The 26249-nt window shown below is 36.5% G+C and overlaps 1 protein-coding gene across 1 annotated transcript in view; it reads right to left on the bottom strand.

Annotated features, from left to right (window-relative positions):
* The window catches only part of GRIK2 (glutamate ionotropic receptor kainate type subunit 2), a 617875-nt gene that overhangs the window by 25004 nt on the left and 566622 nt on the right, over nt 1-26249 (bottom strand). The window contains exon 16 of the mRNA XM_088138810.1: nt 8191-8416. Coding sequence (XP_087994936.1) covers nt 8191-8416 — 226 coding nt within the window. The remainder of the gene's footprint in view (nt 1-8190; nt 8417-26249) is intronic.

Genomic DNA, 26249 nt, shown 5'->3' with positions numbered 1-26249 from the left:
AAAGTAAAATAAAATAAGTAGAATAGGAAAGTATAATTTGCCTTTGAAATGTACAGAAACTCTAATGTGATGATATTGGTGGGGATTTGTCAAACATATAAAATAAGAATGAAAGATAGAAAAAAACTTACAAATTATGAATGCTAAAAATTCTGGGAGACTGAGAGCCAGTTTGATCTAGTGTTTAAGGCACCAGCTAGAAACCAGGAGACTATGAGTCCCAGTCCCTCCTTAGGCATGAAAGCTGTCTGGGGGACTTTGGGCCAGTCACTCTCTCTCAGCCCAACTCACCTCACAGGGTTGTTATTGTGGGGAAAATAGGAGGAGGAAGGAGTATTAGGTATGTTCACCACCTTAAGTTATTTATAAAAATAATAAAGGCGGAATAAAAAAAATCTAAAAAAAAACCTATTCTATTGCAATATGGGACAAAAAATGTCCAAACTAACCTTTTTATGCTACCATTTGTTTGGATGTTTTCATTGAATTATAGATCATGCTTTAATTAATTTATTGCCCTGCTGAAAACCTCTTCTCTAATTGTTGAGTAAAGACAACTTTATCTGTGAAGTATATCTATTTAGGAGTATTTATTTGGAGATTTGCACTAATTTTCAGCCATATTTTTTTATTTTTTAAACTGATATTTTCTACATCCTGAGATATAATCTGTGCATTATTTGCATCTGACAAAGCACTGTTATGTTACCCTAGCCTGAGCTGAATTTTCATAATCAAATGTTTACAGTAAATATGATTTAAAATTAGATATTTTGTGTCTACTGTTTTTACCAACCTTGACTTCAAGTGATGGATAAGGGAAGGGGATGATTGATCATATTTCTATTATTATATTCATTTGTTAGATGTATTCCCATTTGCTCATTTTAAACATGCTGAAGTGGTTCATAATAGCATAAAATGTATGATAAAAGCAAAATAATACAGAATAAAAACTATTCATTAAAAACATATTGGGGAAATGTATAGCTGGATAAGGCCAAAATAAAAATATAGAACTGGACCTGGCATATCACAAAAGGTTTAAAGACAGATGCTAGCTATACAGGAATCAATACTTCTCAAACCAGACAGAATCATTGTGTAATTAAACCTGGGAAATGAATGGCTGAGAGTCCATTGGCTTGATAGGCTAGGAAGAAAAGGGTTAAGCTCTAGTGTATGTGTCTGTGTATGGGCATGGCTGCATCAGACTGAAGTCTTGTATAAATATGTGACTTATTTCTTCCTACAATACAACAGTGCATCAAATCTGTTGAAGTTTCTATTTACTAGCTCCTAATACAGGTTGAGTTTCTAGAAGAATAGAAATGTATAGCTATGCCCAACCTGAAGTCTGACACAGGGGAGGTTATTCAGTAGGGTAGATACCATTGTAGAGAAGACCCATTCCATGTCTTTACCAAAAAGGAAGGAAAGCAGAATCTCTTCCGAGGACTGAAAGTATGTGGGAGGGTGAAAGGCTAAACCCACTCTGTTAGGGAAACATTCTCCAAGCTCTTCAGAGATTTATATACTAGAGCAACACATGGAGATCCATTTCCATTGGTATAATGGAATAGTATAATCTTCACCATAAGATATACTAGTGAGCAAAGTTGTACCATGGTTTCCAGTCAATTTCAAGGTCAGACCCACATGGAGTACATTATCAATCTTGATGTTGAATTTGTAAGGCCGAGCCATCCTTACTCTGGAAGGAGCATATCTGATTCACAAACCTCAATTATAATTGATGACCTTAGCCAAAGTGATCACCTGGGCCTTCAGTGATAATGACGGATCCAGGAGCACCACAACTGCAAGCCTGTTCCTTCAGGGGGAGTGCACCCCATCCAGAACAGGCAATTCTGTGTCCCGGGAATTACCTACCCATTACGCTTTTACCCTGCAGAGAGTTCGTTTGAGTTACCTTTCTTCCTCCTTTCTCTATTGAAAGCTTTTTTTTTTTTTTTACATTGTGCACTGCCTCTCTTGCTTATGATCTCACAGAACAATAGAGCTTGATATCATCAATTTACTGGTGACACCTGCCAATAATCTTATAATGACTGTATATAAACTTCATATAAATATTTAAACCTGACAACATGTTAGTTTCAGATACCCCATAATAAGACTGGGAGCCAACCTACAGTCTTCCAATGCTATTCTCTGTGACCTGCCTCTCAACAGGAGTGGAACCACCACATAAAAGGGCCCCCAACCCCTAATTCCCAAAGCTAGTCCAAAAGGATAACTTACTCCATGATAAGAAAAGTTTCAGAAAGGCCCAGTAAGAATTGCATAGTACTATATTAGAGACACTCTAATGTTATTCTTGTTGAATAAAATCTTCTTTTTCCCCTTTGGGCTAGAATTTGGATTGAGAAATGTGGATCTCTGTTCTTCCAGAAACATCTATCAGAACCCTGCAAAATGTTAACCCTCTTCAGCTGACAGCATCAGAATACTTTTTTGAGGATTGAACTTTGGTACCATCTTTGCTACCATCATCCATTCTGGTGCATCTTCATGTCAAAATGACTTTTTAAAAAGTGGGTATTTTACATTTCCCCACAGATACAGGCTTAAGATTGGCAATGCAATTAACCTCTGCCTCTCTCTCTGTATATGTGTGTGTGTGTGTATGAGTGAATGTATGTGTGTGCGTGTATGTGTGTGTGTGTGTATGTATACCCACTATATTAGAAAGCTTTCTTAGAATTACAAAATTACTGCTTTTAGATCACCTTGTCTAATCACAGAAGAATAAGGAAAGGAACAGAACAGGCACCAACCCTCCCCCCCCTTGCTCTGTGTCACCCAGCCTAGGAGAAGCTGTAAACTTAGGGATGTGTTTGAAAATGCTCAACAAGAAAATAAAGTACATAATTCTTTGCTGCGGTAAAGAATAAAATAAATTTTTGAAAAGGCAATGTTAGCTTTGTACAATTCAGTGCCATAAGAACATAAAGTTCAAAATCACTCCCAAGAGGTAATGCAGACTGAATAAGCTAAACAGTTTATTATTGGCCATTCCTAGCAATTAAATATCACACTGCATTACATGGTGGATTCAAAGTCTACTCAAAGCAAGGACTCTGCACACCAAGGTAGAACAGCAGCATTATAATGCACTCATTAATGGCCTGGGTAAATATCAATAATTCATGAAGTCATATTCCGAGCAGAATACGGTATGAAGCTGTGGATCATAAATTATTGTCTGAAAACCCTTTTGGGTGGCAAAGCCTTTAATTTAAGGGAGCGGAGTGTGAAATGCCTCTTTCTAGATGCTCCATCTGATGAATTAAGATGAAGGAGACAAGTCTTCAAAATGAGCTAATTCCAAAAAGCATTTTAATCATGTGCTATTCGGCCGACTGAAATAAAAGAAGAAAAATATTCCCCAGCAGCCACAACAGGAACCTCAGAAACTGTTTTGCACTGACTTAAACCTGATCCATCTAGGTCCATGCTGTCAATGCTGACTAGCGACAGCTCTCCAGAATTTCAAGCAGGGGCCTTTACAAGCCTACATGGAAAAGCCACAACAACAGCAGCAACAACAACAATTTTCCAACATGTGCAAGAGAATACAGACAATAATTTCACTAAATTCAGGGAGCAGATCTAATCAGAATTGCAAATGCATGTGAACCGCCATCCACTTTGTCCAATCACTATGTAACTTTCTTTGCAGAAGTAATATAGATAATTGTGCTGGAAAAGGAATAAGAAAACATCATACATACCAGAAATCCTTTTCAGACCCAGACTGACTTCACCATAGAACTTTTACAAAATTTTGACCAAAATGTGAAGAAAACTCCTAGCTAAAAGCAATATGAAAGGCTCTTGATTTCAGTATAAATTTTTGAATTTAAACAATGGCCTTGAATCCACAGATTCATGATCAATATAACTGAACTGGAAAGCTATACTTTTTATTCATGGTATTTTTCTTTTGATAGACATTATACAACTTCTGGTTGATCAGGGAGTATGAAACTTTTCTGACAATTGCAGTAGTATATAACATAGGCTAACAGCTTATACATAAGAAAAAGAAAGAAATATGTTTCTATATCTGTACTACTAGAGTTAATCTTCTGATGTCACTAGTTTTTGCTTCTTATTCCCTGGTTGAAATATAATCCAAATATTGAGGCTACAAGGGAAATTTCAGGAAGAATATTGTTTATCTAAGCTACATTATATTTTCTGATTTTGTTATTCCCACTATTGCTTTAATCATGGCACTAAAGTCTACAGATATTGGAAGATATCTAGCAAATAGTGAAATCTACTTGGAGAAATTGTGGCTTGAAGAGCCATGTGTGGCAATGAGTAAGATACAAAATGAAAACTCTTGTAACATCTCAAATTGTATCCCAGATGATTATTACTTGGTAATTTGCTTAGCAACATCATTAATTCAAAATTCTGTCAATAGTTGTTGACTAGGAGCAATCAATACAAATAATTTATCTAGTTTCCAGGTGGATTCAAAATTCTGGTGCCTACTTTTAAAGCTTTAAAAGTAGACTCCATTACAACAATGTAATATCAGGGCTGAAATATCATGAGTTATATTAGTATAGAACAAGACATGAAAGGGCAGGGAAAAGATTAAATGGAGATTAAGAAACTTTGAGGAAGTATTTTGACCAGCGACAAAATGACTATAGTGCTTTGATACAAAAATAATGAGTGACAGTTTTTATGAAATCATTTGCAGATATTTTGATTTATTAGTTTATTGTTTTAATTTATATATCAACTGAACTGACTTTTCAAGACACCTTAATTTTTTTCCTTTTATTTTATTTGTCAATCATACCTTAATTATCCAAAAGAATGTGATCCATTGTCATTACTACTTTGAAGGCTAAATTGTGAAAAGGGAGTATTTAATAAAATATTACAGTTTGCACATTGTGATTGACTCTTGGTTGTTTTCTAGAGAGAGCCCTAAATCCATCTTTAACACATGCCATACAATCAGATCCCTGCTTTTAACAGGATGGCTCACATAGTTGAAAATAAGATTTTATTTTTATTTTTTTCTGTTTTTTGCAACCATCACATATTCCAGAAGCTTATAATAATGCACTATGGTTAAGAATGGCCAGCATTTTTAGTCATTATTTACAATTTCCTGATTTTTATGATGGCATATGAAGTTAATAGAAGGCATTTTAGGTGCATACTATATTTAAATTGTCAGATTAGTTGCATATCATAAGTAAAACAGTATCATAAGTAAAAAAAGTCATCATAAGTTATCATATATCATAAGTTATATCAAGTAATATGAATGCCCTTATCAGATAAGGTACATACTAAAATGTGCATACTAAAATTAAGGCAACCAAGGGGTAGTCTATATCCTGTTCCTTTTGGCAATGGGAAAAAAAAGCCCTCTCTGTAAAACTAGCAACTAACTGCAGAGATAAATAAATAAATTATAAAATACCCCTACACTCTGTTTCCCCTGACATCCTTTGAACTTGCCTTTGCCATTCTCTCATTGTACTGAACTTACTAAATTCTCCCATAGGCTTTTAACTGATTAAGATATCTTTGTTAGCCTACAAATTATAGCTACTTAAATAGTATATGCTATATACTAGTGATGACTCATATTTATATTTGCGTAAGCCTAAAGGGTCCAGTCCTGAAAGAGTGAAGGCTGTGGGAGATCCCAATTTATTACCCATGCATTGGATTGCACTATTAAATAATATGCTCTATAATAAAATGTAGTAACAGAGAAGAAGAAGAAGAAGAAGAAGAAGAAGAAGAAGAAGAAGAAGAAGAAGAAGAAGAAGAAGAAGAAGAAGAAGAAGAAGAAGAAGAAGAAGAAGAAGAAGAGGAGGAGGAGGAGGAGGAGGAGGAGGAGGAGGAGGAGGAGGAGGAGGAGGAGGAGGAGGAGGAGGAGGAGGAGGAGGAACTCTACCAAAAACTAGCCTATAAAGAGATTAGCCAATAATTTTGGAAGCTCTTCAAGCATTGGCTTATATCCACCACCAGCAGAAAGTAACTCTACAAATGTAATACTTCATTAGCCAAAGTTGACATCTGGAGAAAGAGTCAAACAACCGCATAATCAGGAATGTATTCACAACAGTCATCTATGATCCTGTTTAATTAAATAAGGTTCTCTTTTCCTGAAAATGTTATCTTTATTTAAAAAAAAAAATGCAACTGCTGAGCACACTACTTATATTTTTAGGTAGTCGTACCCTTTGCTATATGACACAGAATTTGTTTGATTAGCAGACAATACCTGCTCTGACAACTAATGCACCATTTAAACAATGGCAGAAAAATATATCTAAATTTGTGTGGTAGTGAAGAAAACTACAAGTTAAATATAATGTGTTACAAGATGTGAAGGAAAAAGGAGGATTGGATTTACCTGATTTGAAATTTTATTTTGCAGCTTGTTGTTTGGTTTGGATGAAAGAGTGGGTGTTGGTGAGAAACAGGAGATTTTTGGAGTTAGAAGGGCACAGCCTGAGATTTGGGTGGCATATTTGTGTTACGATAAAGTTAAGGTTAATGTGGATTTTAAAAATCATTATGTTAGATGTGTCATATTGAGAATATGGAATAGATGCAAACTCAGGTTGTGCCCGAAAACAGCTTTGTGGCTCTCAGCACAAGATGTTTATAAATGAGAAATAATAAGCTAACACAAATGGCCAATTTATCGTGAGATATTAGAATTTTGTCAGGGGGAATATAAGGTAAAATCAAGAGAAGATCTGGTGGCAGAGGCATATACTTGTCAATGGTTTTCATAGGTACAACTATTAGAAAGATTTAAAGTACATAAAAGAATTCATGTTTTTGAACATTGTAAGACCAAGTTTGAAATAGAATTGTGTACAAATGACGAACATGTTATTACTAAAATGTATAAACTTTTACTGAAATTTGAAACAGAAGAAGAAGAAGAAGTGAAAGAACGTATGATAAAATGAGCTAAAAATTTTGGTTATAATATACAGATGGAACAATGGGAAAATATATGGTTGAAAGGATTGAAATTTACATTACATTATAATCTTAAGGAGAATTATAATGCAATGATGCATTATATAGTAGTATATGTCATCAGAGTAATTGTCTAGAATGTATAAAGGTACCTTGAATTTATGTTGGAAATGTGAAAAACAAGAAGGGACATTCTACCGTGCTTGGTGGACTTGTAAAAAAGCCTGGAAGTTTTAGATTCAAATTCATACACTAATTTAGAGGATTTTAAAGATAAATATACAATTGAAACTGGAGGCTTTTCTTTTGGGACTGATAATAAACAGTTGGAAAAAAGTCATGGAACTTTTTTATATATACATGACAACTGCGGCAAGATTATTATATGTACAAAGATGGAAAGTTTTGGTACTACCCACAATGGAGGAATGGTTGGTGAAGATGATGGAACTTGCAGAAATGGCCAAACCAACTTCTTTGATTAGAGAAAAGACAATATCTACATTTATTGCTGACTGGAAAATCCTTACAGACTTTTTGCATGAAAGAACCAAAAAAATGAACTTATGATTTATGGGTTTTTTGAATAGAGAGGATAGAAATGAAAGAAAAAAATGAGTTATTTTATAACCATAGAGCAAGAGGTAAATTTATAATTGTACTTATAACTGCTGCAAAAAAAAAAAAAAAAAATCAGAAGCTACTTCTTACTATTTTCTTTCTTTCTTTCTTTCTTTCTTTCTTTCTTTCTTTCTTTCTTTCTTTCTTTCTTTCTTTCTTTCTTTCTTTCCTTTTGCACTTTTAACTCTTTCTTTTATCTCCTTTTTCTTTTTCTTTTCTTTTCTTTTTCTTACTTTATATTGGTTCCTAATAGCTTATCTTCTTTCTTAAACGTTTTAATGGAATTACATATATAAAAAAGGAATTTGTTTCATTAGCATAGATCACATTCCTCCAGTTGAAAAATAAATAAATACAGCTTTCTGATATTTTGAATGTTCACAGTACCATTAGCGTATCAATCTAGTACTACTTGGACACTACCATAACACTGTAAATACTACTTACAACAAATAGAACACAGTGTTATTACACAGCTTGAGTGGCGAACAATGTAGGAAACATCTGTTATTGTCGCAACCACAGTTAAGGAATACAAATGAAAAAGGATGTGCAACCTACCCATGGGCGTTCCGACCCCATAACCTTTGGAATCTATCAGGCCTCCAATTTGTGTCAGGTTACAGTTCCGCTGTGTAACAAACTCAATGGTAGTTGATTCCATTAGGAAAGCATAATCAGAAGTGAGTACACGCTGGATGCCTTCCTCATTGCTCTTGACAAGCACTGACTGCCTCCTGCTATTCATGAAGGCCCACATTTTTTCATACGTGGCAATTTTTGATTTCTGAAACAGAAATTAATATTAATAAGGACAACTTCATTATAACATAATGTCAAGACCTTCCCATTATTTGAATGCAACAGTCATATACATACTGAATCAAAGCGTAAGAAGCAGAGGATGAAGCATTGGAGTGGAAATCTGCTTTTGATAAATCTGGATTAATTGTTTTAACTAGCATGGCTTCAGCTGAAGATTCCTAGCAAATGTTTTATAAAACAGAAATTATTGTCATTGTAAACCCAGACTCATGTACAGAACAATATTTTCCTAGGTTTCTTGAAGGAATGAAAGTAAAACTATTATGCTTACAAGTAATATTTGCAGCCTTGTTACTCAATATTTTACTCATGCTTAAGCAATCATGAAGTAAAGATAGCTTCATGGCTAATTAAAATTAAGAAGATATCTACATAGGTAATGTTAATCTGATTATTGAGATATTCCTTGATCATTATTTTTTGTTGGCTTTACTTTTAAAGGCATTTAAAATTACTTCTAGAATATTCTAAAATACTTGTCATATGATTTTGATTCAACACTATGCAAGACAGTTCCCTAGAAAACAACCTATAGCATTTTCAGATCTGCAATTTTTGTAAAATCATCTCATGTTATAATCCCACTCCTCATACTGCTGGTAGTTTTGTATTGCGGAGATTGAAAATCTTCTGTTTAAAATAGGGAAAACATCAAATAGAATACCATACCTAGATGGCTAAAGGGAAGAAAAAAAAGTAGATTAAAAGATGGATTAATAGAATCAAGGCATAAAATGTACCTGTCCTAGACTGGGGGTTACCACAGCTATCAGAGAAATCTCTAGCAGCTTTCTCCAACTTGCCATCTCCAGAAGTGCTAGAACTACAAACTGCAGGCATTAGGTTGAAAAAGCTATTCTATACAAATGGTAACAAATGATTAAAAAAAAAAGGGATATATGTATATCAATAAATACCCAAGCAGGGGGGGGGGAGGGGAAAAGAAAAGATCAACCAAAGGAACCAGAAGTAATTTTCAATGTGGGAACATTCATTCATTCATTCATTCATTCATGCATTCATTCATTCATTCATGCATTCATTCATTCATATTCTCTCTCTCTCCCTCTCCCTCTCCCTCTCTCCCTCTCCCTCTCCCTCTCTCTCTCTCTCTCTCACACACACACACACACACACACAGCCAGGGTGGGGTGGTGGTTCAGGTACTAGACTAGGAACCCAGATTTTAGTAAGGTTCTAGTCTTCCTTTAGACACAGAAGCCAGCTGTGTAACTGTGGGTTAGTCATTCTCACTCAGTTGAGAAACATTGATCTACCAACACAAGCTGGACCAGAGGGATAGATTACATTCTATAACCTACAATGAAGAGGCCTTCAGGGGCCTCCTGCAGTGGATTTATTCAGGTGGGTAATTTTATATTTTATCTGTTTTTCTTTGTGTCTCTGTCTCTGTCTCTCTCTCTCCATCCATACACACATACAGAAGATATAGATATATAATATATATTATACATACTGTAACAACAACAAAAAAGCATGATATAATGCATGGACATGTGCACACATAGGGCCATGATACATGTGATAATAAAATGAATAATAGCATTACAGTATTCCCTTGTTTTATGGACCATTGAGGAGAAGGCGTATATGTTAAATCTAAACATTCGTTAAAAATTAATTTGCATCATTTGCATCCAGACTACTTTGGATTCAACAATAATGTAAATTAGGTGAATCAAGACTATTTTGGATGAAATGGAAATGTTGTCCCTTATTTGGGGGTGATGTTCAGACAAACATTTGCATTGCACCCTTAGTCCACTCAGCTGAGGTTCATTAAATGTTTCTTGATAAAAGTGACATGTAAGGCAGTCTTATGATCTGATGGACATCTGCAGAAGCAATGTCTGCCATCTTACAATGACAAGGATAGCACATTATCAATTTTTTTACATAATATAAACAAACAAGGAAATCCACCTGATTATAAGCTAAACTATCCACACACAGAGCTAACTCATTCCCAGAAGCAATGCATATATCTAGAGGGTAAACTTCTCTCTTCTCTAATGTGCTAATGTTAACTTTATATATCATTACTATCCTTTGTCTCAGATAGGAAACAAGCATAACATTGACAGTACTGATTCCTCTAAAGCTGACTTGATTGGCACCTGTAGCTTCCGTCTCCAAGGAGGATTAGTGGTATGTGTGGAATAAAAAAAAGGACATTTATTCTGAATAAGGATAACTTAGTATCCCTGCTGAGATACAGTTCAAGGCTTATTTCAATTTGCCTGGAAACTCTGCAAATCTATCATTCAAAACCCAATGGCAATGAAAACAGAATTTTATATCCATCACTGAGATAGTGCCAAGTTATGATATATTATTGATTGAAGGGGCATTTCAATGAGAGAGTGTAGAAAAAGAATAGAATATAATGAATAGGGATCTCTCATACACAAACAAGGGTCTATTGTGTGAATTCCAATCTAAAAGCAAATTATCCTTGCATTCATTCTGTATCAATATAACTACATGCTATAAGAAAATACACTTGAGCCCCAAGTACTAGGCTCCGTGGGAGTCCAAATGATTCCATCATGCAGAATAGAGAAAAAAACCTAAGCTAAACTAATGTATTAATATAAATGGAAAACTTCTCCATCAATACACATCAGCATCTCATTCTTTTTCTGTTAAAGCTGCATCTCAAGTGCATATGACTAGGTTTAGTTTTCAGTGACAATAACAAAGGAGAGTATAAATTGACTGAAGAATTTATAGCATGTTGCACAGCTCAGTGGTGACAGCTATGTAACGACAGAAGTCTTCAAGCTGCATGCTGCAATGTCAAAGATCTCAGCAGTTGTATTCTTTTTTAAATAATAATTTTCTAGTCCTCATTGTTATATTGCTGAGTGTTTGAGTATGGTGACAAAATGGATTATAAAGAAATTAATGTTTGACTTATCTTAGGTATACACTGAAATTACTAATAAGCAGAAGACAGCAGCATTTAATTATTAGGGCAAGAGACCTTGCTACTTTTGAAAGGCTTGGCAAACTCTAAGAGCTTAACAGTCGCATGCAAGATTAATGCACTTAAGTTTGAAACATCAGTGATATCACAAAACAGGAATAATTAGTATGTAGAAATTTTTATTATTTTCAAAGTAATTGGGACATCACACAAACACTAAAGAACAAGCATTAACCATGCTTTTTAAAATGTTTGTTTACACCCACTGTCTTTTTTTTTTTTTTAAATAGGAAGCTGAAGTACCTATTTCTGAAAATTGCATATTTCAGACCATCTAGCAGCAGCAAAAAAGAGAGGAGGGGGGGAAAAGAGGGACTAATTAATTTCTCTGCACCACCCCTTAAAGCTGCATCTCAGGTGCATATGACTAGGTTTAGTTTTCAGTGACAATAACAAAGGAGAGTATAAATTGACTGAAGATCACCCCATCACCACCACTGTTGTTTGTGTGTGTGTGTGAAAGACAAATTGAGCAGATGTGCTATAACTTAACCTTTAATTATTGTAAGGTTTTGTTTTGTTTGGTCTAAAACAAAATCCCAGAACATCTCTCTTTTATATTTCCTTTGCGCTAAAGGGGGAATGAGAAAATTTTGCCCAGTGGAAAACCAGAGCATCGCGATGACTTTGAGATGACGACGATGTAGTAGAAGTATTATCAGTGAGTCAATTTAACATAGTTTGCCAAGATACAATGGGGCAAAAAAGTATTTAGTCAGCCACCAATTGTGCAAGTTCTCCCACTTAAAAAGATGAGAGAGGCCTGTAATTTTCATCATAGGTATACCTCAACTATGAGAGACAAAATGGGGAAAAAATCCAGAAAATCACATTGTCTGATTTTTAAAGAATTTATTTGCAAATCATGGTGGAAAATAAGTATTTGGTCAATATCAAAAGTTCATCTCAATACTTTGTTATATATCCTTTGTTGGCAATGACAGAGGTCAAACGTTTTCTGTAAGTCTTCACAAGGTTTTCACACACTGTTGCTGGTATTTTGGCCCATTCCTCCATGCAGATCTCCTCTAGAGCAGTGATGTTTTGGGGCTGTCGCTGGGCAACATGGACTTTCAACTCCCTCCAAAGGTTTTCCATGGGGTTGAGATCTGGAGACTGGCTAGGCCACTCCAGGACCTTGAAATGCTTCTTACGAAGCCACTCCTTCGTTGCCCGGGCGGTGTGTTTGGGATCATTGTCACACTGAAAGACCCAGCCATGTTTCATCTTCAATGCCCTTGCTGATGGAAGGAGGTGTTCACTCAAAATCTCACCATACATGGCCCCATTCATTCTTTCCTTTACATGGATCAGTCGTCCTGGTCCCTTTGCAGAAAAACAGCCCCAAAGCATGATGTTTCCACCCCCATGCTTCACAGTAGGTATGGTGTTCTTTGGATGCAACTCAGCATTCTCTCTCCTCCAAACACGACAAGCTGAGTTTAGACCAAAACGTTCTACTTTGGTTTCATCTGACCATATGACATTATCCCAATCCTCTTCTGGATCATCCAAATGCTCCCTAGCATACTTCAGACAGGCCCAGACATGTACTGGCTTAAGCAGGGGGACACATCTGGCACTGCAGGATTTGAGTCCCTGGCGGCATAGTGTGTTACTGATGGTAGCCTTTGTTACTTTGGTCCCAGCTCTCTGCAGGTCATTCACTAGGTCCCCCCATGTGGTTCTGGGATTTTTGCTCACCATTCTTGTGATCATTTTGACCCCACAGGTTGAGATCTTGCATGGAGCCCCAGATCGAGGGAGATTATCAGTGGTCTTGTATTTCTTCCATTTTCTAATTATTGCTCCCACAGTTGATTTCTTCACACCAGGCTGCTTGCCTATTGCAGATTCAGTCTTCCCAGCCTGGTGCAGGTCTACAATTTTGTTTCTGGTGTCCTTCGACAGCTCTTTCATCTTGGCCATAGTGGAGTTTGGAGTGTGACTGTTTGAGGTTGTGGACAGGTGTCTTTTATACTGATAACAAGGTCAAACAGGTGCCATTACTACAGGTAACAAGTGGAGGACAGAGGAGCCTCTTAAAGAAGTAGTTACAGGTCTGTGAGAGCCAGACATCTTGCTTGTTTGTAGGTGACCAAATACTTATTTTCCACCATGATTTGCAAATAAATACTTTAAAAATCAGACAATGCAATTTTCTGGATTTTTTTTCTCATTTTGTCTCTCATAGTTGAGGTATACCTATGATGAAAATTACAGGCCTCTCTCATCTTTTTAAGTGGGAGAACTTGCACAATTGGTGGCTGACTAAATACCTTTTTTTTGCCCCACTGTAGATGAGAATGCACTTCAAAGTGGCAATCCTATAAAATATCTTGTGAATTTGCAGAGGAATACTGACTGGGATGTGACTATCAGAAGGCAGGAAATGGAGTAATCATCATAGTCAACTCCTAAGCATTTTTCAATGTGGGAGGCCAGCTATGGCCAATCTCCATTATAGCAATTTTGTTCTAGGTCACTGTTCTAAGTTATGATGTTGAACTGATACAGTAAAACATTCAAGGTACTGAAACAATACAGGGATTAGAACTATCCCAGTACACCATGTAGGCTTTTGCACAACCTGGACAAATATCCATGACACATATTGAGGAGGTCAGTATCATATTTATACTAAAGGAAATTCTCCCTTAAATAATACAATGACATGTCAGAAACCCAAGAGGATCCACAACAAAACAAAACAAGATATACAACATGAATACACATAAACACATACAAATGCACAGACTGAAAATCCTGGCTGATAAATCACAGCCCTTTGTGCACAGATCAGTGTAGAAATGGCAACACTACAATGCATTCTAATATAGAATATGTCAGCATTCTATCGACATCCATGTGACCAGAAGATGGATAGTGCGTAGCAAAGCAAAGTGTAATAATGCTTGCCTGGTGTTATATGTTTATCACAGAATGTGCTACACAACTCCAGGGGTAGGCAATCTGGTATCTTCCAGGAGTTCTGGACTTCAATTACCCTCAGTCTAGACAACCTGACTAATCACAAGGCATAACAGCAATTACACTCCAGAACTTCTGAAGGATACCCATCTAGTTGTCAAATCCTGTACAAATACTGGTGCACCTAAAGACCTTTCCAGGTACCTGGAGCAAAGAATTCTCAATTTCCTTAGTTTTATATTTTGTAATACTTCTTTCAAATAAAAGGGAGGCATAATTGCTTCAATATGTGTGCTTACTGCTTCACCATGTGAACCTAGCAAATCCACAGAGATCAGCTGCAGTTATTTTGGTTTGGTCAGATTAAATTGCTTTCTTCCATACCAGCTTCAACAGCAAAGTCTTCCATTTACCCAGCTGCATGAGAGAGAGGGGAGGGGGGGAAGGAAGGAAGGAAGGAAGGAAGGAAGGAAGGAAGGAAGGAAGGAAGGAAGGAAGGAAGGAAGGAAGGAAGGAAGGAAGGAAGGAAGCTGTTTCTCTTTTTGCCCATTAGAGACAAAATTGAATGCTTATCCTATGGGACAAGCCAAGAAGTATGACTAGTACTCTACTTGTATCTGGGAAGACATGCTGAATTACCAAGATCCTACCTCTCAGAACGAAATAGCAATGAGGAACTACAGGCATTTGAGTTCTAAATACGAGCCAATGTCATGTACAACTCTCTGTGAACTGATTTAAATGAAAATTCTTTTGTGGGGAAATGAATGTGCCCATTTTCTAAGTAAATGGCTGTTTGTTCCTTATTTTCCCCCTTTAGCTACCTTGTTTTCCGGCCAATGTGATTTTGATTTTTTATACAAATGACACTTCTGTAGTCATATGCTGTAATTCATATTTTATTGTAATTCATACCTAAAGGTTCTAATAAAGTGACTTATAGGGTCCTTCAGTGGCATGTGATTTTATTTTGCCTAAGATCAGATCTCACTGGGAATAATCCTCTGTACTTGAAATATTAGCCAGGAAAGAAACCTTGTGGTAACAGAATTTAAGCTTATTTTCCCATTGTAATGCAAGAGATAATGTGGCATTTTAAAGTGAGATAGTTATGATTTGTGACATTTCATGCAAAAGAGATGAGACAGTAATGATTCTGAAACCCTGAAGACTATCCTGACTAGCAAGACAATTAGAGGTTAAAGAAATCAAACAGTTCACTACCTGGTGCCTCAAGACAAAAATATTGCAATGACATGCAGAGGAGAAAGTGCTTTATGGCTTATTCAGCACTCATACATTAAAGATCACTAGGAGATAACTATGCGTCAGAGATCATGAATGCAAACATAATGAAAACATTGAGTTATCCCAAAGCTGGGTACATCTAGAAAGGTAGGAGATACAAGGCAACATCTTTAAAATGATTCTGTTATTCCAGTGTATGGAAGGAATGGACACAGGGTTAGTACATGCATGATGGCAAAGAGACTAAATCCGTGCATTATGACCAAAATTAGTGGAAAAAGTAATTGAGCACTGAACACTTGAAGATTAGAAAGATCAAGAACTATAAAGCAAAGCAAAACAATCCCCCCAAATTTTGATGGAGGTAGGGGTTTAAAAAAAATCTCATGCATGAACAAGGAGTGATCTTGATCTCAAGCTCAATATTCCTTACTGAACATATAAATCAAATTAAAGAATCTTTTCCTTTGAATGGGCAGCAACATTTCCATTCTAAAACAAAGTCACAAAGTCACAAACTCTCACTAGGCACCTGCCCAGCAGTATCCAGACAGACTTTTGTCTGTCTTTTGGACCTTTGCTTTCCTGTTAGCATTGGCTGTGGTAAAAAGACATTTCTAATTCTCCTGATTCTCTACTTCCCTTGTACAGCATTCCAATGGGACATTTATACCAATTGCTGTTTTCAATTTTACTAAAAGTATGAAACTCTGCAAGAAAAAGCTACCTTAATGAGAATTGTCTATCAAGTTCTATACAAAAACATACTTTAAAAAAACATAGAAATTTACATGTAACCTAAGAGTCTAATGTCCCCTTGGAAGCACATTCACATGCAAGAAATTTATTAGGCATAGGGCCAATTCACAGATTTTTTTTTTTCATGAGGTAGTAAAGTTTGTACACTTCACTTCTACAAACCACTTTCCTATGGGCAGCACTTGAGAAAAACTTCAAGAAGTCATCACATCAAAGAGATGCTAATGCCATTAAAACATTTAAAGCCTAGTCATTTGGAAACAAAACATGTTGGTTTCCAGTAAACATCTCTCAGGCTGAATTTCTACTTGCCTGAAAACCAAATAATGATTAGTGATTTGTAGGCTTGAAAGAACTTGCCCATTTGTTATTGCTTATAAAATATATTCTCTTTTTCTTGCTTCAGTGTTATTTTCTGAAGTGTACATCACACATATCACATACCCACAATACATCCTACGCAAACTGTAAGCTAAGATACATCCACTTTTACATGGCACATAATAGTGTGAATTCATTATTCACTGATACAATTCACAGCTAAGAACCATCATGTCACTACTGAACAATTACTGAGATCAACAGCAGAAGAGGCCTGTTGCCTTCAAGTCCTGCTTGTGAGCTGTCCTGAACTGCTTGTTTTATTACTGGGAGTGGAAATCCTGCCAGAGAATGGATAGGTTTTGGTCTGATCCATGAGGGGTCTGATACATAAGGGCTCTTGGTACATTTCTATAACCTGCAGCTTTGTTTTTACAAAATAAAGCAAAGCAAAGCAAAACAAACAAAAAAAAAATCTGTGTATAATAGCATCAAGTCAGCCTATCGGATGCTCTTTCAGAAATGCAAGATAGGAATAAGTGACATCTTTATTCCAAACCTCTACACTTATATGTCTACCTGCAAGGATAGCATAAACATATAGCACATTACACTGTTTCAGGTGCACTTTTCATTTTAAATATTCATTTATGGGTAAAGATGCAAGCTTAACTGATATATTTTATGAGAGATCATGTTGTACCAAAATATGAATTCCTGCACATCGGTAACGTTTGCAGATACAGCTTGTTTTTGTTAATACTAAAAAAAAAAAAAAAAAGATGAAAGGAACCTGGATCTCATTTTCATGCCATCAACAACTATAGTACTGTACTTTAACTGCAGTTTTCAAGGAAAAAGATCAAAGATGAAAGATTATCTGAGTGGACTTCTCCATTGCATGACTTTTTTTTTCTTTTTTAAAATCAGAACTGCTGAGGCTTAGAAGGCTTTTAAGTGAACCAGTTGATTTTGTTGTGTCAGCACAAAACTGATATAAAAGCACAGTTCATACAGTGTTCTCTCTTTTGTAATGGCAGTTTTCATGGTCCGTAGAGCACAAATGAAGGAAGGTAGGAAAGGAGTACCTGCCAAGGAAGGTGCTACACAGAATGAAGAATGAAGTGCTGGGCGAAATAAATCCTACTAAGCAGCCAGCTGTACTGCCAAAAAAAAAAAAAGTGAGGGGGTGGAATGAAGGATGGTTGGCTTTAAAAAGCTGAAGATAATTAGATTAAGTGTTCAAAATAAATACAAGATAACTCTAATGAACTGATGGTTAATTCTAGATTACTCTATTACCTTAGGGAGGCTTCCTACATGATGATGTTAAGTAATCAAATTGATCCAACAAGAAAGTTGGATATGTCTAAGAATATCTAAAAAAAATAGAAGCTGTCTAAAATGCCAACTCAGAAACAAATATTTTGCTATGCGTTATCTGTAACGATGCTTCTAAAGCCAAATGCTTTGCAGATGATCTTTTTATATGACAGTTAACATCCTGAACTTTCCAAGTCTCACTTCTGTTCTAACAATAAGTAGAAGTGGAGGGGAGGGGTAAGAGCAATTAAAAGCTTTGCTACCTTACTGGCATAAAAGGTAACTTCTGGAAGAAATGAACCAAAGGACTTGCAAAACTGTGGAGCAAATTGACATACTGGGGAAAGACCCAATTCCATGGGCTTCAGTTAAAAGAAGCATTGGGACTTTTGCAAAAGGATCCACACCACAAAAAAAAAAAAAAAAAAGGATGGCTCCAATAGAAGAGAATATATGTAGCTCATGGTTGAACTGTGGAGTCCTTGATGCTCTCCGAGTTTGGTTGTTTGCTTGCAGACGCTTCATTACCCAACTAGGTAACATCATCAGTGTGAATATGAGGTTTGCTCCCTGTTTATATGCGGTAGCTTGCCCTGCCAGTGTTGGTGGGGTATGATTTTCTCTTTGGTTGTTCCTTGATTATGGTATTGTTTTCTGCTCGATTGTTTGTCTGATGTTAATCCCTGCTTATCTGAGTGTAGGCTGCTGGAGAGGATGTGTTCTGGTCTTTTAAAGAAAATAGATTATCTATAGTAGATCTATCTAAAGTAGATAAAGAAAATAGATCAATAAAGAGAGAATGTTGTTTTAAAGACCAAAACACATCCTCTCCAGCAGTTTACTCACACTCTCCAGCACACTTACTCACACTGATGTTGTTATCTAGCTGACTAGTGAAACATCTGCAGGCAAACAACCAAACGCAGAGGGCACCAAGGACTCCACAGAAAAGGATGGCTTGGAGAAGAGAAAAAGGGAAGGAGGTTTGGGGATTCATACTATTGTAATTATGACCACATTTTTACTGAAGCCATCTTAAGTGTTTTACTGAACAGAAATGTGGAATACAAATCTAATGAACTAAATGAATCTGTAATTCTTAAGGGGGGGGGGGAGAGAGAGAAAGTTTTAAATGTTGCTTGTAATTCTAGATGGATCGGTATGTGAATTTGCCCAGTACTGGTCTTAAGTAATGCCTAGGATATATTCTTCTTTCTGTGGCCAGGCACAAGCTTTTAATCTGCTTGTAGTTCTACTGCTATGTGGTGGCTTTAGTTTCTGTGATTTTTTTTTTAAATGTTTTCATACTTAGTTTATTTCTGAGTTTTTGAGACTCACAAGAGACTCAAAGAATGATTAACAAATTTTAGAAATAAATACATACATAAATAAAGTGATTTAAAACTACAGATCTATGCTTATTTATCTTGACATATTTTCCACTGGATCTAATGAAACTTGCTTTCAAGTAGAGCAGTGTAAAGGGGACGCGGTGGCGCAGCGGCTTAATGACGCTGAAAGTTCCCGTCCAGGAATGGTCGACGCTTCAGCGGTTTGAGTCCAGCCTTCGCGTTAGCAGGGTGAGCTCCTGTTTCCTCCCCAGTTCCTGTCAACCCAACAGTTCGAAAACTCATGTGAGTAGATAAATGGGGACTCTCACTCCGGTGGGAGGAAAAATGCTGGTGGCGCCTTGCAAAAGGAGTTGGGAGCAGTTGCCGATAAGCGCAAAAAACCGTGTGCGCCCAAAAAGGGCGCGAAGCAACGGAAACCCTGCCTCCTGCGCTCGCCAGCTGGGCTCTGCTCTAGGAAGGAGGCTCTGGCAAACCACTTCCGAAACACCTTGCCTTGAAAACTGCAAGGACTCGTCCAAGCAGTCACTGCAGAGTCGGTAATGACTGAGCGCAGATAAAAAAAAAAAAAAGCAGTGTAGGCCTGCCCTGTGAGTTCCATAAAAAAATTGCTTAGGGCATACTACTCAATATATCACCTTCCATATGTGCTGGGAGTAAAATTCCCAGAATTCCTGAGCCACCAGGAGCAAAGAGTGGGAATTTGGGGAATTGCTGGGAGTTCTAGTCCTAACACATCTGTCTTCAAGCTAAGAAACTTGGAGTAGAAACAAGTCTGAAAACTTTCACTTAAAAAAAAATGCTTACCTATCTGATTGCTAGAGAGCCACTTTGGTGTAGTGGTTAAGGCACCAGGCTAGAAACCGGGAGACCATGAGTTCTAGTCCTGACTTAGGCACAAAGCCAGCTGGATGACCTTGGGCCAGTCCCTCTCTATCTCAGCCCTAGGAAGAAGGCAACAGTAAACCACTTCCGAAAAACCTTGCTAAGAAAACTGCAGGGGCATGTCCAAGCAGTCACCAGGAGTCAACAGTGACTCGAAAAGAAAGAAAAAAAATCTGATTGCTAAGAAATGTTCACAAAATTCCAGAGTTTAGGTGTAGATAAGCATCACCATTCCAAAAATTAAAAAAACAACAACATAATAATGTGTATTGCCTCCACTAGAAATATTCTGCCCTGGCATGATTTGAAAAACACTCATAATAACTTCTGGCATCTAAATTCAAACCACTTTCCTTACAACTTTCTCAGTTTTTAAAAGGGATTTTTTTCCTGTAATTTCCTGTTATTTCTCCTGTATCCTCTCTATCTCTATCTCTCTCTGTGTTTCTAAAATGCAGCTGAACAACAATTTCTAGCTTTAAAAATAGCATAGCATTCAGAACAACATCTAGGTGCCTGATATTCCTCGCAATGCTGAGTCCTGGAGCTGCAATTGCAGCTTTGCTTCCTCTTCCACAAAGAGAAAAAAAAAGAATAAAGAAAAAGAATTTGGAAAGAATAATAGATAAAATACGTCCTACCCAATGCTACCCAGATTACTGAGTTAGCTTTCTATTTTAATTTCTTTTTTGTTGTTGTTTAGTCGTTAAGTCGTGTCCGACTCTTCGTGACCCCATGAACCATATTGCGCCAGGCCTTCCTGTCCTTCACTGCCTCCCTGAGTTTGCTCAGTTTCATGCTCATTGCTTCAGTGATGCTATCTAACTATCTCATCCTCTGCCGTCCTCTTCTCCTTTTGCCTTCAATCTTTCCCAGCATCAGGGTCTTCTCCAAAGAGATCTCTCTTCGCATTAGGTGACCAAAGTATCTGAGCTTGAGCTTCATTATCGATCCTTCATACAAATTAGTCCTTAACACTTTTATTTGAAGACACATATTTACTTTTTAATGAATACCAATCCTTGTGGAGGAGGAATATCTACAAAACACAGCATAGTGTGACAGAACAGAAAAACAGCTGCCAATTTTGAAAGAGAAATTACATGACGAACCTAAACAGGATTGGCTGTGATTGACACATTTCAAGGCAATGAGCCCTCAAAGGCTGAAACTGCAGATAAATAAACAGACTAACAAATCAATAAAGTGTCTAGCCCAAACTAGTCCTTTGGCTTCAAACAGAGAACCTGATATCAAGTGATGGCAAAAAAGTGATCAAAGGGGTAGATCTGTTTGGGATCCCCAGTTACAATCAATGTATGCCAATAATGGTGCAAGAATCATTTCATCATACCTCAGGTGTGCTCTGGAAACTCAGACTTCATCATTACTTATATTTACAGATGATTGAAAAGTCAGTGAAAAGAGCTTCACTTATGAGCAAGAGGTGAGAGAGCATCAGGCTCAGTCTAGATTAATTAATTAATCTGCCTAAATGTATTTCAGAAAATCATAACACAATACCCAGTAAGGGCGTGAAGAAGATTTGTCGCATGTCTTACTACCAGACTGATTTTTCAGGTGGAAAAAATCCTGATGTTTTCAATTACAAGGAGAACTGTTACATGCAATTTTGTTTTATCTATTTTGGATAATGCTTGAGTAAAGACGCCTGTGTTTTATCATTAGCAACACAGTTAGGTTAATATAATGCTAACGCTGAACTATGCTGACCAAAAGACAACACAGACTAGAAGTCAGACTGTCATGTCCTTACCTCATACAGAACAGCAATTTATTACTACTCAGCCATTCTCTGTGGCAAGTGCATATGTTTCAGAACATCACCTTGTGACATTCAGTAATAAGCATAAATTGTTGAGTCAAGAGAGCATCCAAACCTTGAAAAAGAAGATTGCCAAGAACAATAGATCACATCCTCCTCCTACAACACCTTTCAAATTATCACAGCAATTGTATACAAATGGTTTACAATAGATATTTGGGAAGAAAAATAGATAAAGGACAGAATTAATTCAAAGGATCAACAGTATATGAAACAGATCTTTGCCTATGTGTTTATATCCCGCTTTACAGTAACAATTTTATAAGGCCTGCATATCAGTAATCATAATGGAGAGAATGCATAGTTTGGTGGCATTCTTCTGAGAGTGAAGAAGTCCTCAATCTAAGTTTTGCAGGTTTCAAGTTTCAAGACAATGCTACAGATCATTTCCTACAAAGCAAGATCCAAGTTCCAAAATAACCCACACTGATGAATTTTTTTATCTGTGGCATTTTTGTTACCCATTCATTTACTCAGTTTATATCCCACATTTCTCTTTAAAGTGAAAAAAAACCCAAGAAGGCTTAGAGCATAACACAAAAGAGATGCTCTTGAGGAGCATTTGGAAGCTTTTTTTGCACAGGCAGTTAATGCAGCTTCCTTTTTTCCCCCTTCTTCTTTAATTAAATATGCCCCAGAGAAAGATCCAGAAATTAATTTTCATTACAACTTTATGTTTATCTTATAAGACAATGAGATTCTCACTGTTCCAGATTCACCATGTCCAAACAAAATGCTTATCTGTTTTGCCTAAATAACTGATTTCATTATTTATAAAACTCAGTATGATCAAAACAGATGTTCAAATCCTTCTTCAGCTGGCAAGTTTTGGAAAGTCAGTCTTTGGTTTTCTTTCCTGTACAGAATGTAAATGACAATGATCTAGCATTCAAGATTTCTAAGTGAATCATTTGAGATACAGAGATTAAAGCAACATACAGAATAGAAGTGTCACATATAAATAAAATTAACTGAGCTTTCAAAGTATTATACAAAGTATAGACAGATGGTATAACTCATAAAAGCAATGTAGTTCACTAGTACATGTCCAATACTGTTTTGTGCCATGGCAGTTCTTAGGGTGTAGTACATTGATAACTCTATAGAATTTCAGACCTTTATGGCAACAAACCTTTCTTGCAGAAAAACACTATGCACTCAAAAACAGCAGCTGCTGTGTTGCTGTTATTAAGCTGTCAGTCAACAAGTTTATCAATTGCTTGTCAAAAAGCCATTGAGCCATTGATCTGACATCTTGCTGATGGCAAATCAAGGTTCTGAATGACAGTCAGTGAGACTGGAAAGTTACATTCTTAGTCTAAAGAAAAATAAAAATAAAATTACACATATAAAGGAACTCCAGGCATCCTGACAGTTTATTCCATTGCATGTTTTCCAATGTTATATATTTAAGAAAGCTTTTTATTTTTATTTTCATGTTTATTAGGTTGCCATAAAACTATTGTCAATAAGACTACATAAAACTCTTTATGTCTGTCCGAATGTTCCAAATACACTTTAAATTCTGCTTCTATGATCATGATGAAGGCACTGGCTCTATAGCCAGATGCAAAATGTCCTGCTTAACAGGCAGCGCATAGCTTTATCAATTGTAGATATTTATATCTCTCCATAAAGACACATTAAAATGAACTTAAACATTCACTGATAAATATTTTTAAAAAATATTTAGAATTGAAATATTTGATTCGTTATACAGTATGTTGGTGTTTTGTTTTTGTTTTTTGTTTTTAGGTTGCCTTCGAGTCAGTGTTGACTCTTGGCAACTACCTGGTCTAGTTCCTGCAGCTTTCTTGGCAAGATTTCAGAAGTGGTTTGCCATTGCCTGCTTCCTAGGGCTGAGAAAGAGGGACTGCTCCAAGGTTACCCTGCTGGCTTTGTGCCTAAGGCAAGACTAGAACTTATGGTAATGCGGTTTCTAGCCTGGTGCCTTAATTACTACACTAAACTGGCTCTCATGTGGGAATTAAGAAATTTTAATTTCAACAGAACAACTCAATAATGAAACTGAAGAAATCAGTTTGTACTCAAATCGTTTCTTTTGTTTTTTAGACCCTAGAATCTCCCCACCCCTTCAGTAAGATGGTCTTTGCACACTCTTTGACAGAAAGGTCTATATCAAAAAAATTCCTCTATGATTTAAGCTTGGCCTCAAAAACAAGTTTTGCCCAACTCAGGTGAATTCCCATGTGTTCTTGTGAGGTAAGCTCCCTTAGTTCTAATTCCCTTTTTCCTAATTCCTACCTATGGGTCCTTGCCAACCACCTGATATTGGTCAATTGCCTAAGCTTAGGCCTATTCAAAAGTTAGCAGCAATAATGATGTTCTGAAATATTGTCTGTGTTTTTTGTACCATTTTAATTTTCTTTGTTAGAAAATAAATTGCTTTTAAAAATCAAAGAAGAAATAAATGGGGTGATGCAGGTGTCTTATCTGTTAGCATCCTGTCATTTGTTGTACAGTCATATCTCTGTGATTCCTAGGACTGTGCAGCAATATGAATTCAAAGGTGAAAAAGTGATTTGGAACACAGATGAGCATGCATGTTGCATTCTAAGACCAAACCAGATTCAAATTAGCACAGCCTAGACACTGTCTGAATATAGGTGGTAGATAAACCACAATAAATAAAGACATTTCAAACAGGAAAAGGCCTACTGTGTTAAGGCTGTCAGATGTAGGCTACAAACACCCAGATAATCTCAAAATGGCAGTAAAGTAATATAGAAAACTCTTACTCATTGGTATCATCTGGTGGTCCTATAGATTTCCTGGTAGCCTTACACTTTACCTGTCTTAGAATGCTGAAGCCTAATCTAACAATCTGAGCTAGAATCCTGGGTCTGTAATATATGGATACCTGGCAGAATGAAGTAGCATGGTTCATTTTAAAAGTTCATAAATAAATAAGAGAAATTCAGATTCCCTCCAAGTGAATTAATATAACTAACTCCCTTTTGACAACTTTAGATGCCATGAAATATAATTATGTGTTGCAGTGTTTCTGGAGAATACAGAAATAAAGCATTGAATGATCCACAATTGCACAGATGCATGCTGTGTTAAACATTATTAAACCATTATCATGTCCCATGTTCTTTATTTTATTCCTGGTATTCATAGACAGAGGCATGCTTGAGTAGATGGTGGCATGTGGACACACTGTGGCTTTTGATTAGGAGAGTCTCTAATAAGATTGCTAAGAAACTGTGCCTGGGACAACAGAAAGAAGAGGCATGGAGTAATGAAATTCCAGCTGTGAAAGGGTCAGTCAGAATTAGTCATTGCTTTTTAAAAAAATGTGGCTGGGTTCAATCTCAAAGAATGGGAGAGGGAATATGAGTGCTTATTTGCAAAAAAAAAAAAAAAACTCTTCATGCAGATGCACTGGCAAGTAGACAAGTCTACTTCTCATGCCTGAATTTTGAAACAGCCCCCTAACCTGGAGCCATGAATACCGAAAAGAGGGCTCTTCCTCTGTCTTTCTTTGTACGTGTATGCACTACAAAGTCAGGACTATCAGCAAGTGTACTCATATTCACTGACACTAGTTATGTTTATTTAAAATCTTGGCCTTGGGGTAGATGGCATTATCATAATTTTGCTAAGTAATCATGTCTCTGTAAACAATTCAATATGGGATTCCAGAATTACATAATGCCTTGGCATTCGAGTGAAATCATCAATCACTCAAGCTTCACCTTGTGGTTTATGACACTGAGTCTTTAGGATAAATAGTAATTGATGGCAGTCTATTTCCATCATCCAGATGGCAGAAAATCCTAAGGATTAACAAGTGAGAACAATCAGGCTATACAAGTTTTCTTTTCCAAATTAAGCTAATAGTGAATTCAGCAGAAATGTGTTAGGAAGAGAAAGAGAGAAAGAGAGAGAGAAGAGTTCACTTGCATGCATAAAGATTGAAAAATATCATGTTTTAAAAACATTAATGAAATTAATAATGGTTAGAATGACAGCTGCAACAACTACAAGGACAGTAATTTTTATAACTCTGCATACTCCTTAATATTTTCATCCTATGGATCATTATACCAAAAATTCATGAGTTATAATAGTCAACACATCTGCATAAGTTTATAAC

This window comes from Python bivittatus, unplaced genomic scaffold (assembly GCF_059951505.1).
Source record: "Python bivittatus isolate LINGU-HERP-01145 unplaced genomic scaffold, Pbiv_v1 ctg000020_np1212, whole genome shotgun sequence".
NCBI lineage: Eukaryota > Metazoa > Chordata > Lepidosauria > Squamata > Pythonidae > Python > Python bivittatus.
The sequence above is the reverse complement of the archived record's forward strand: the minus strand, read 5'-3'. Positions and strand labels throughout refer to the sequence as shown.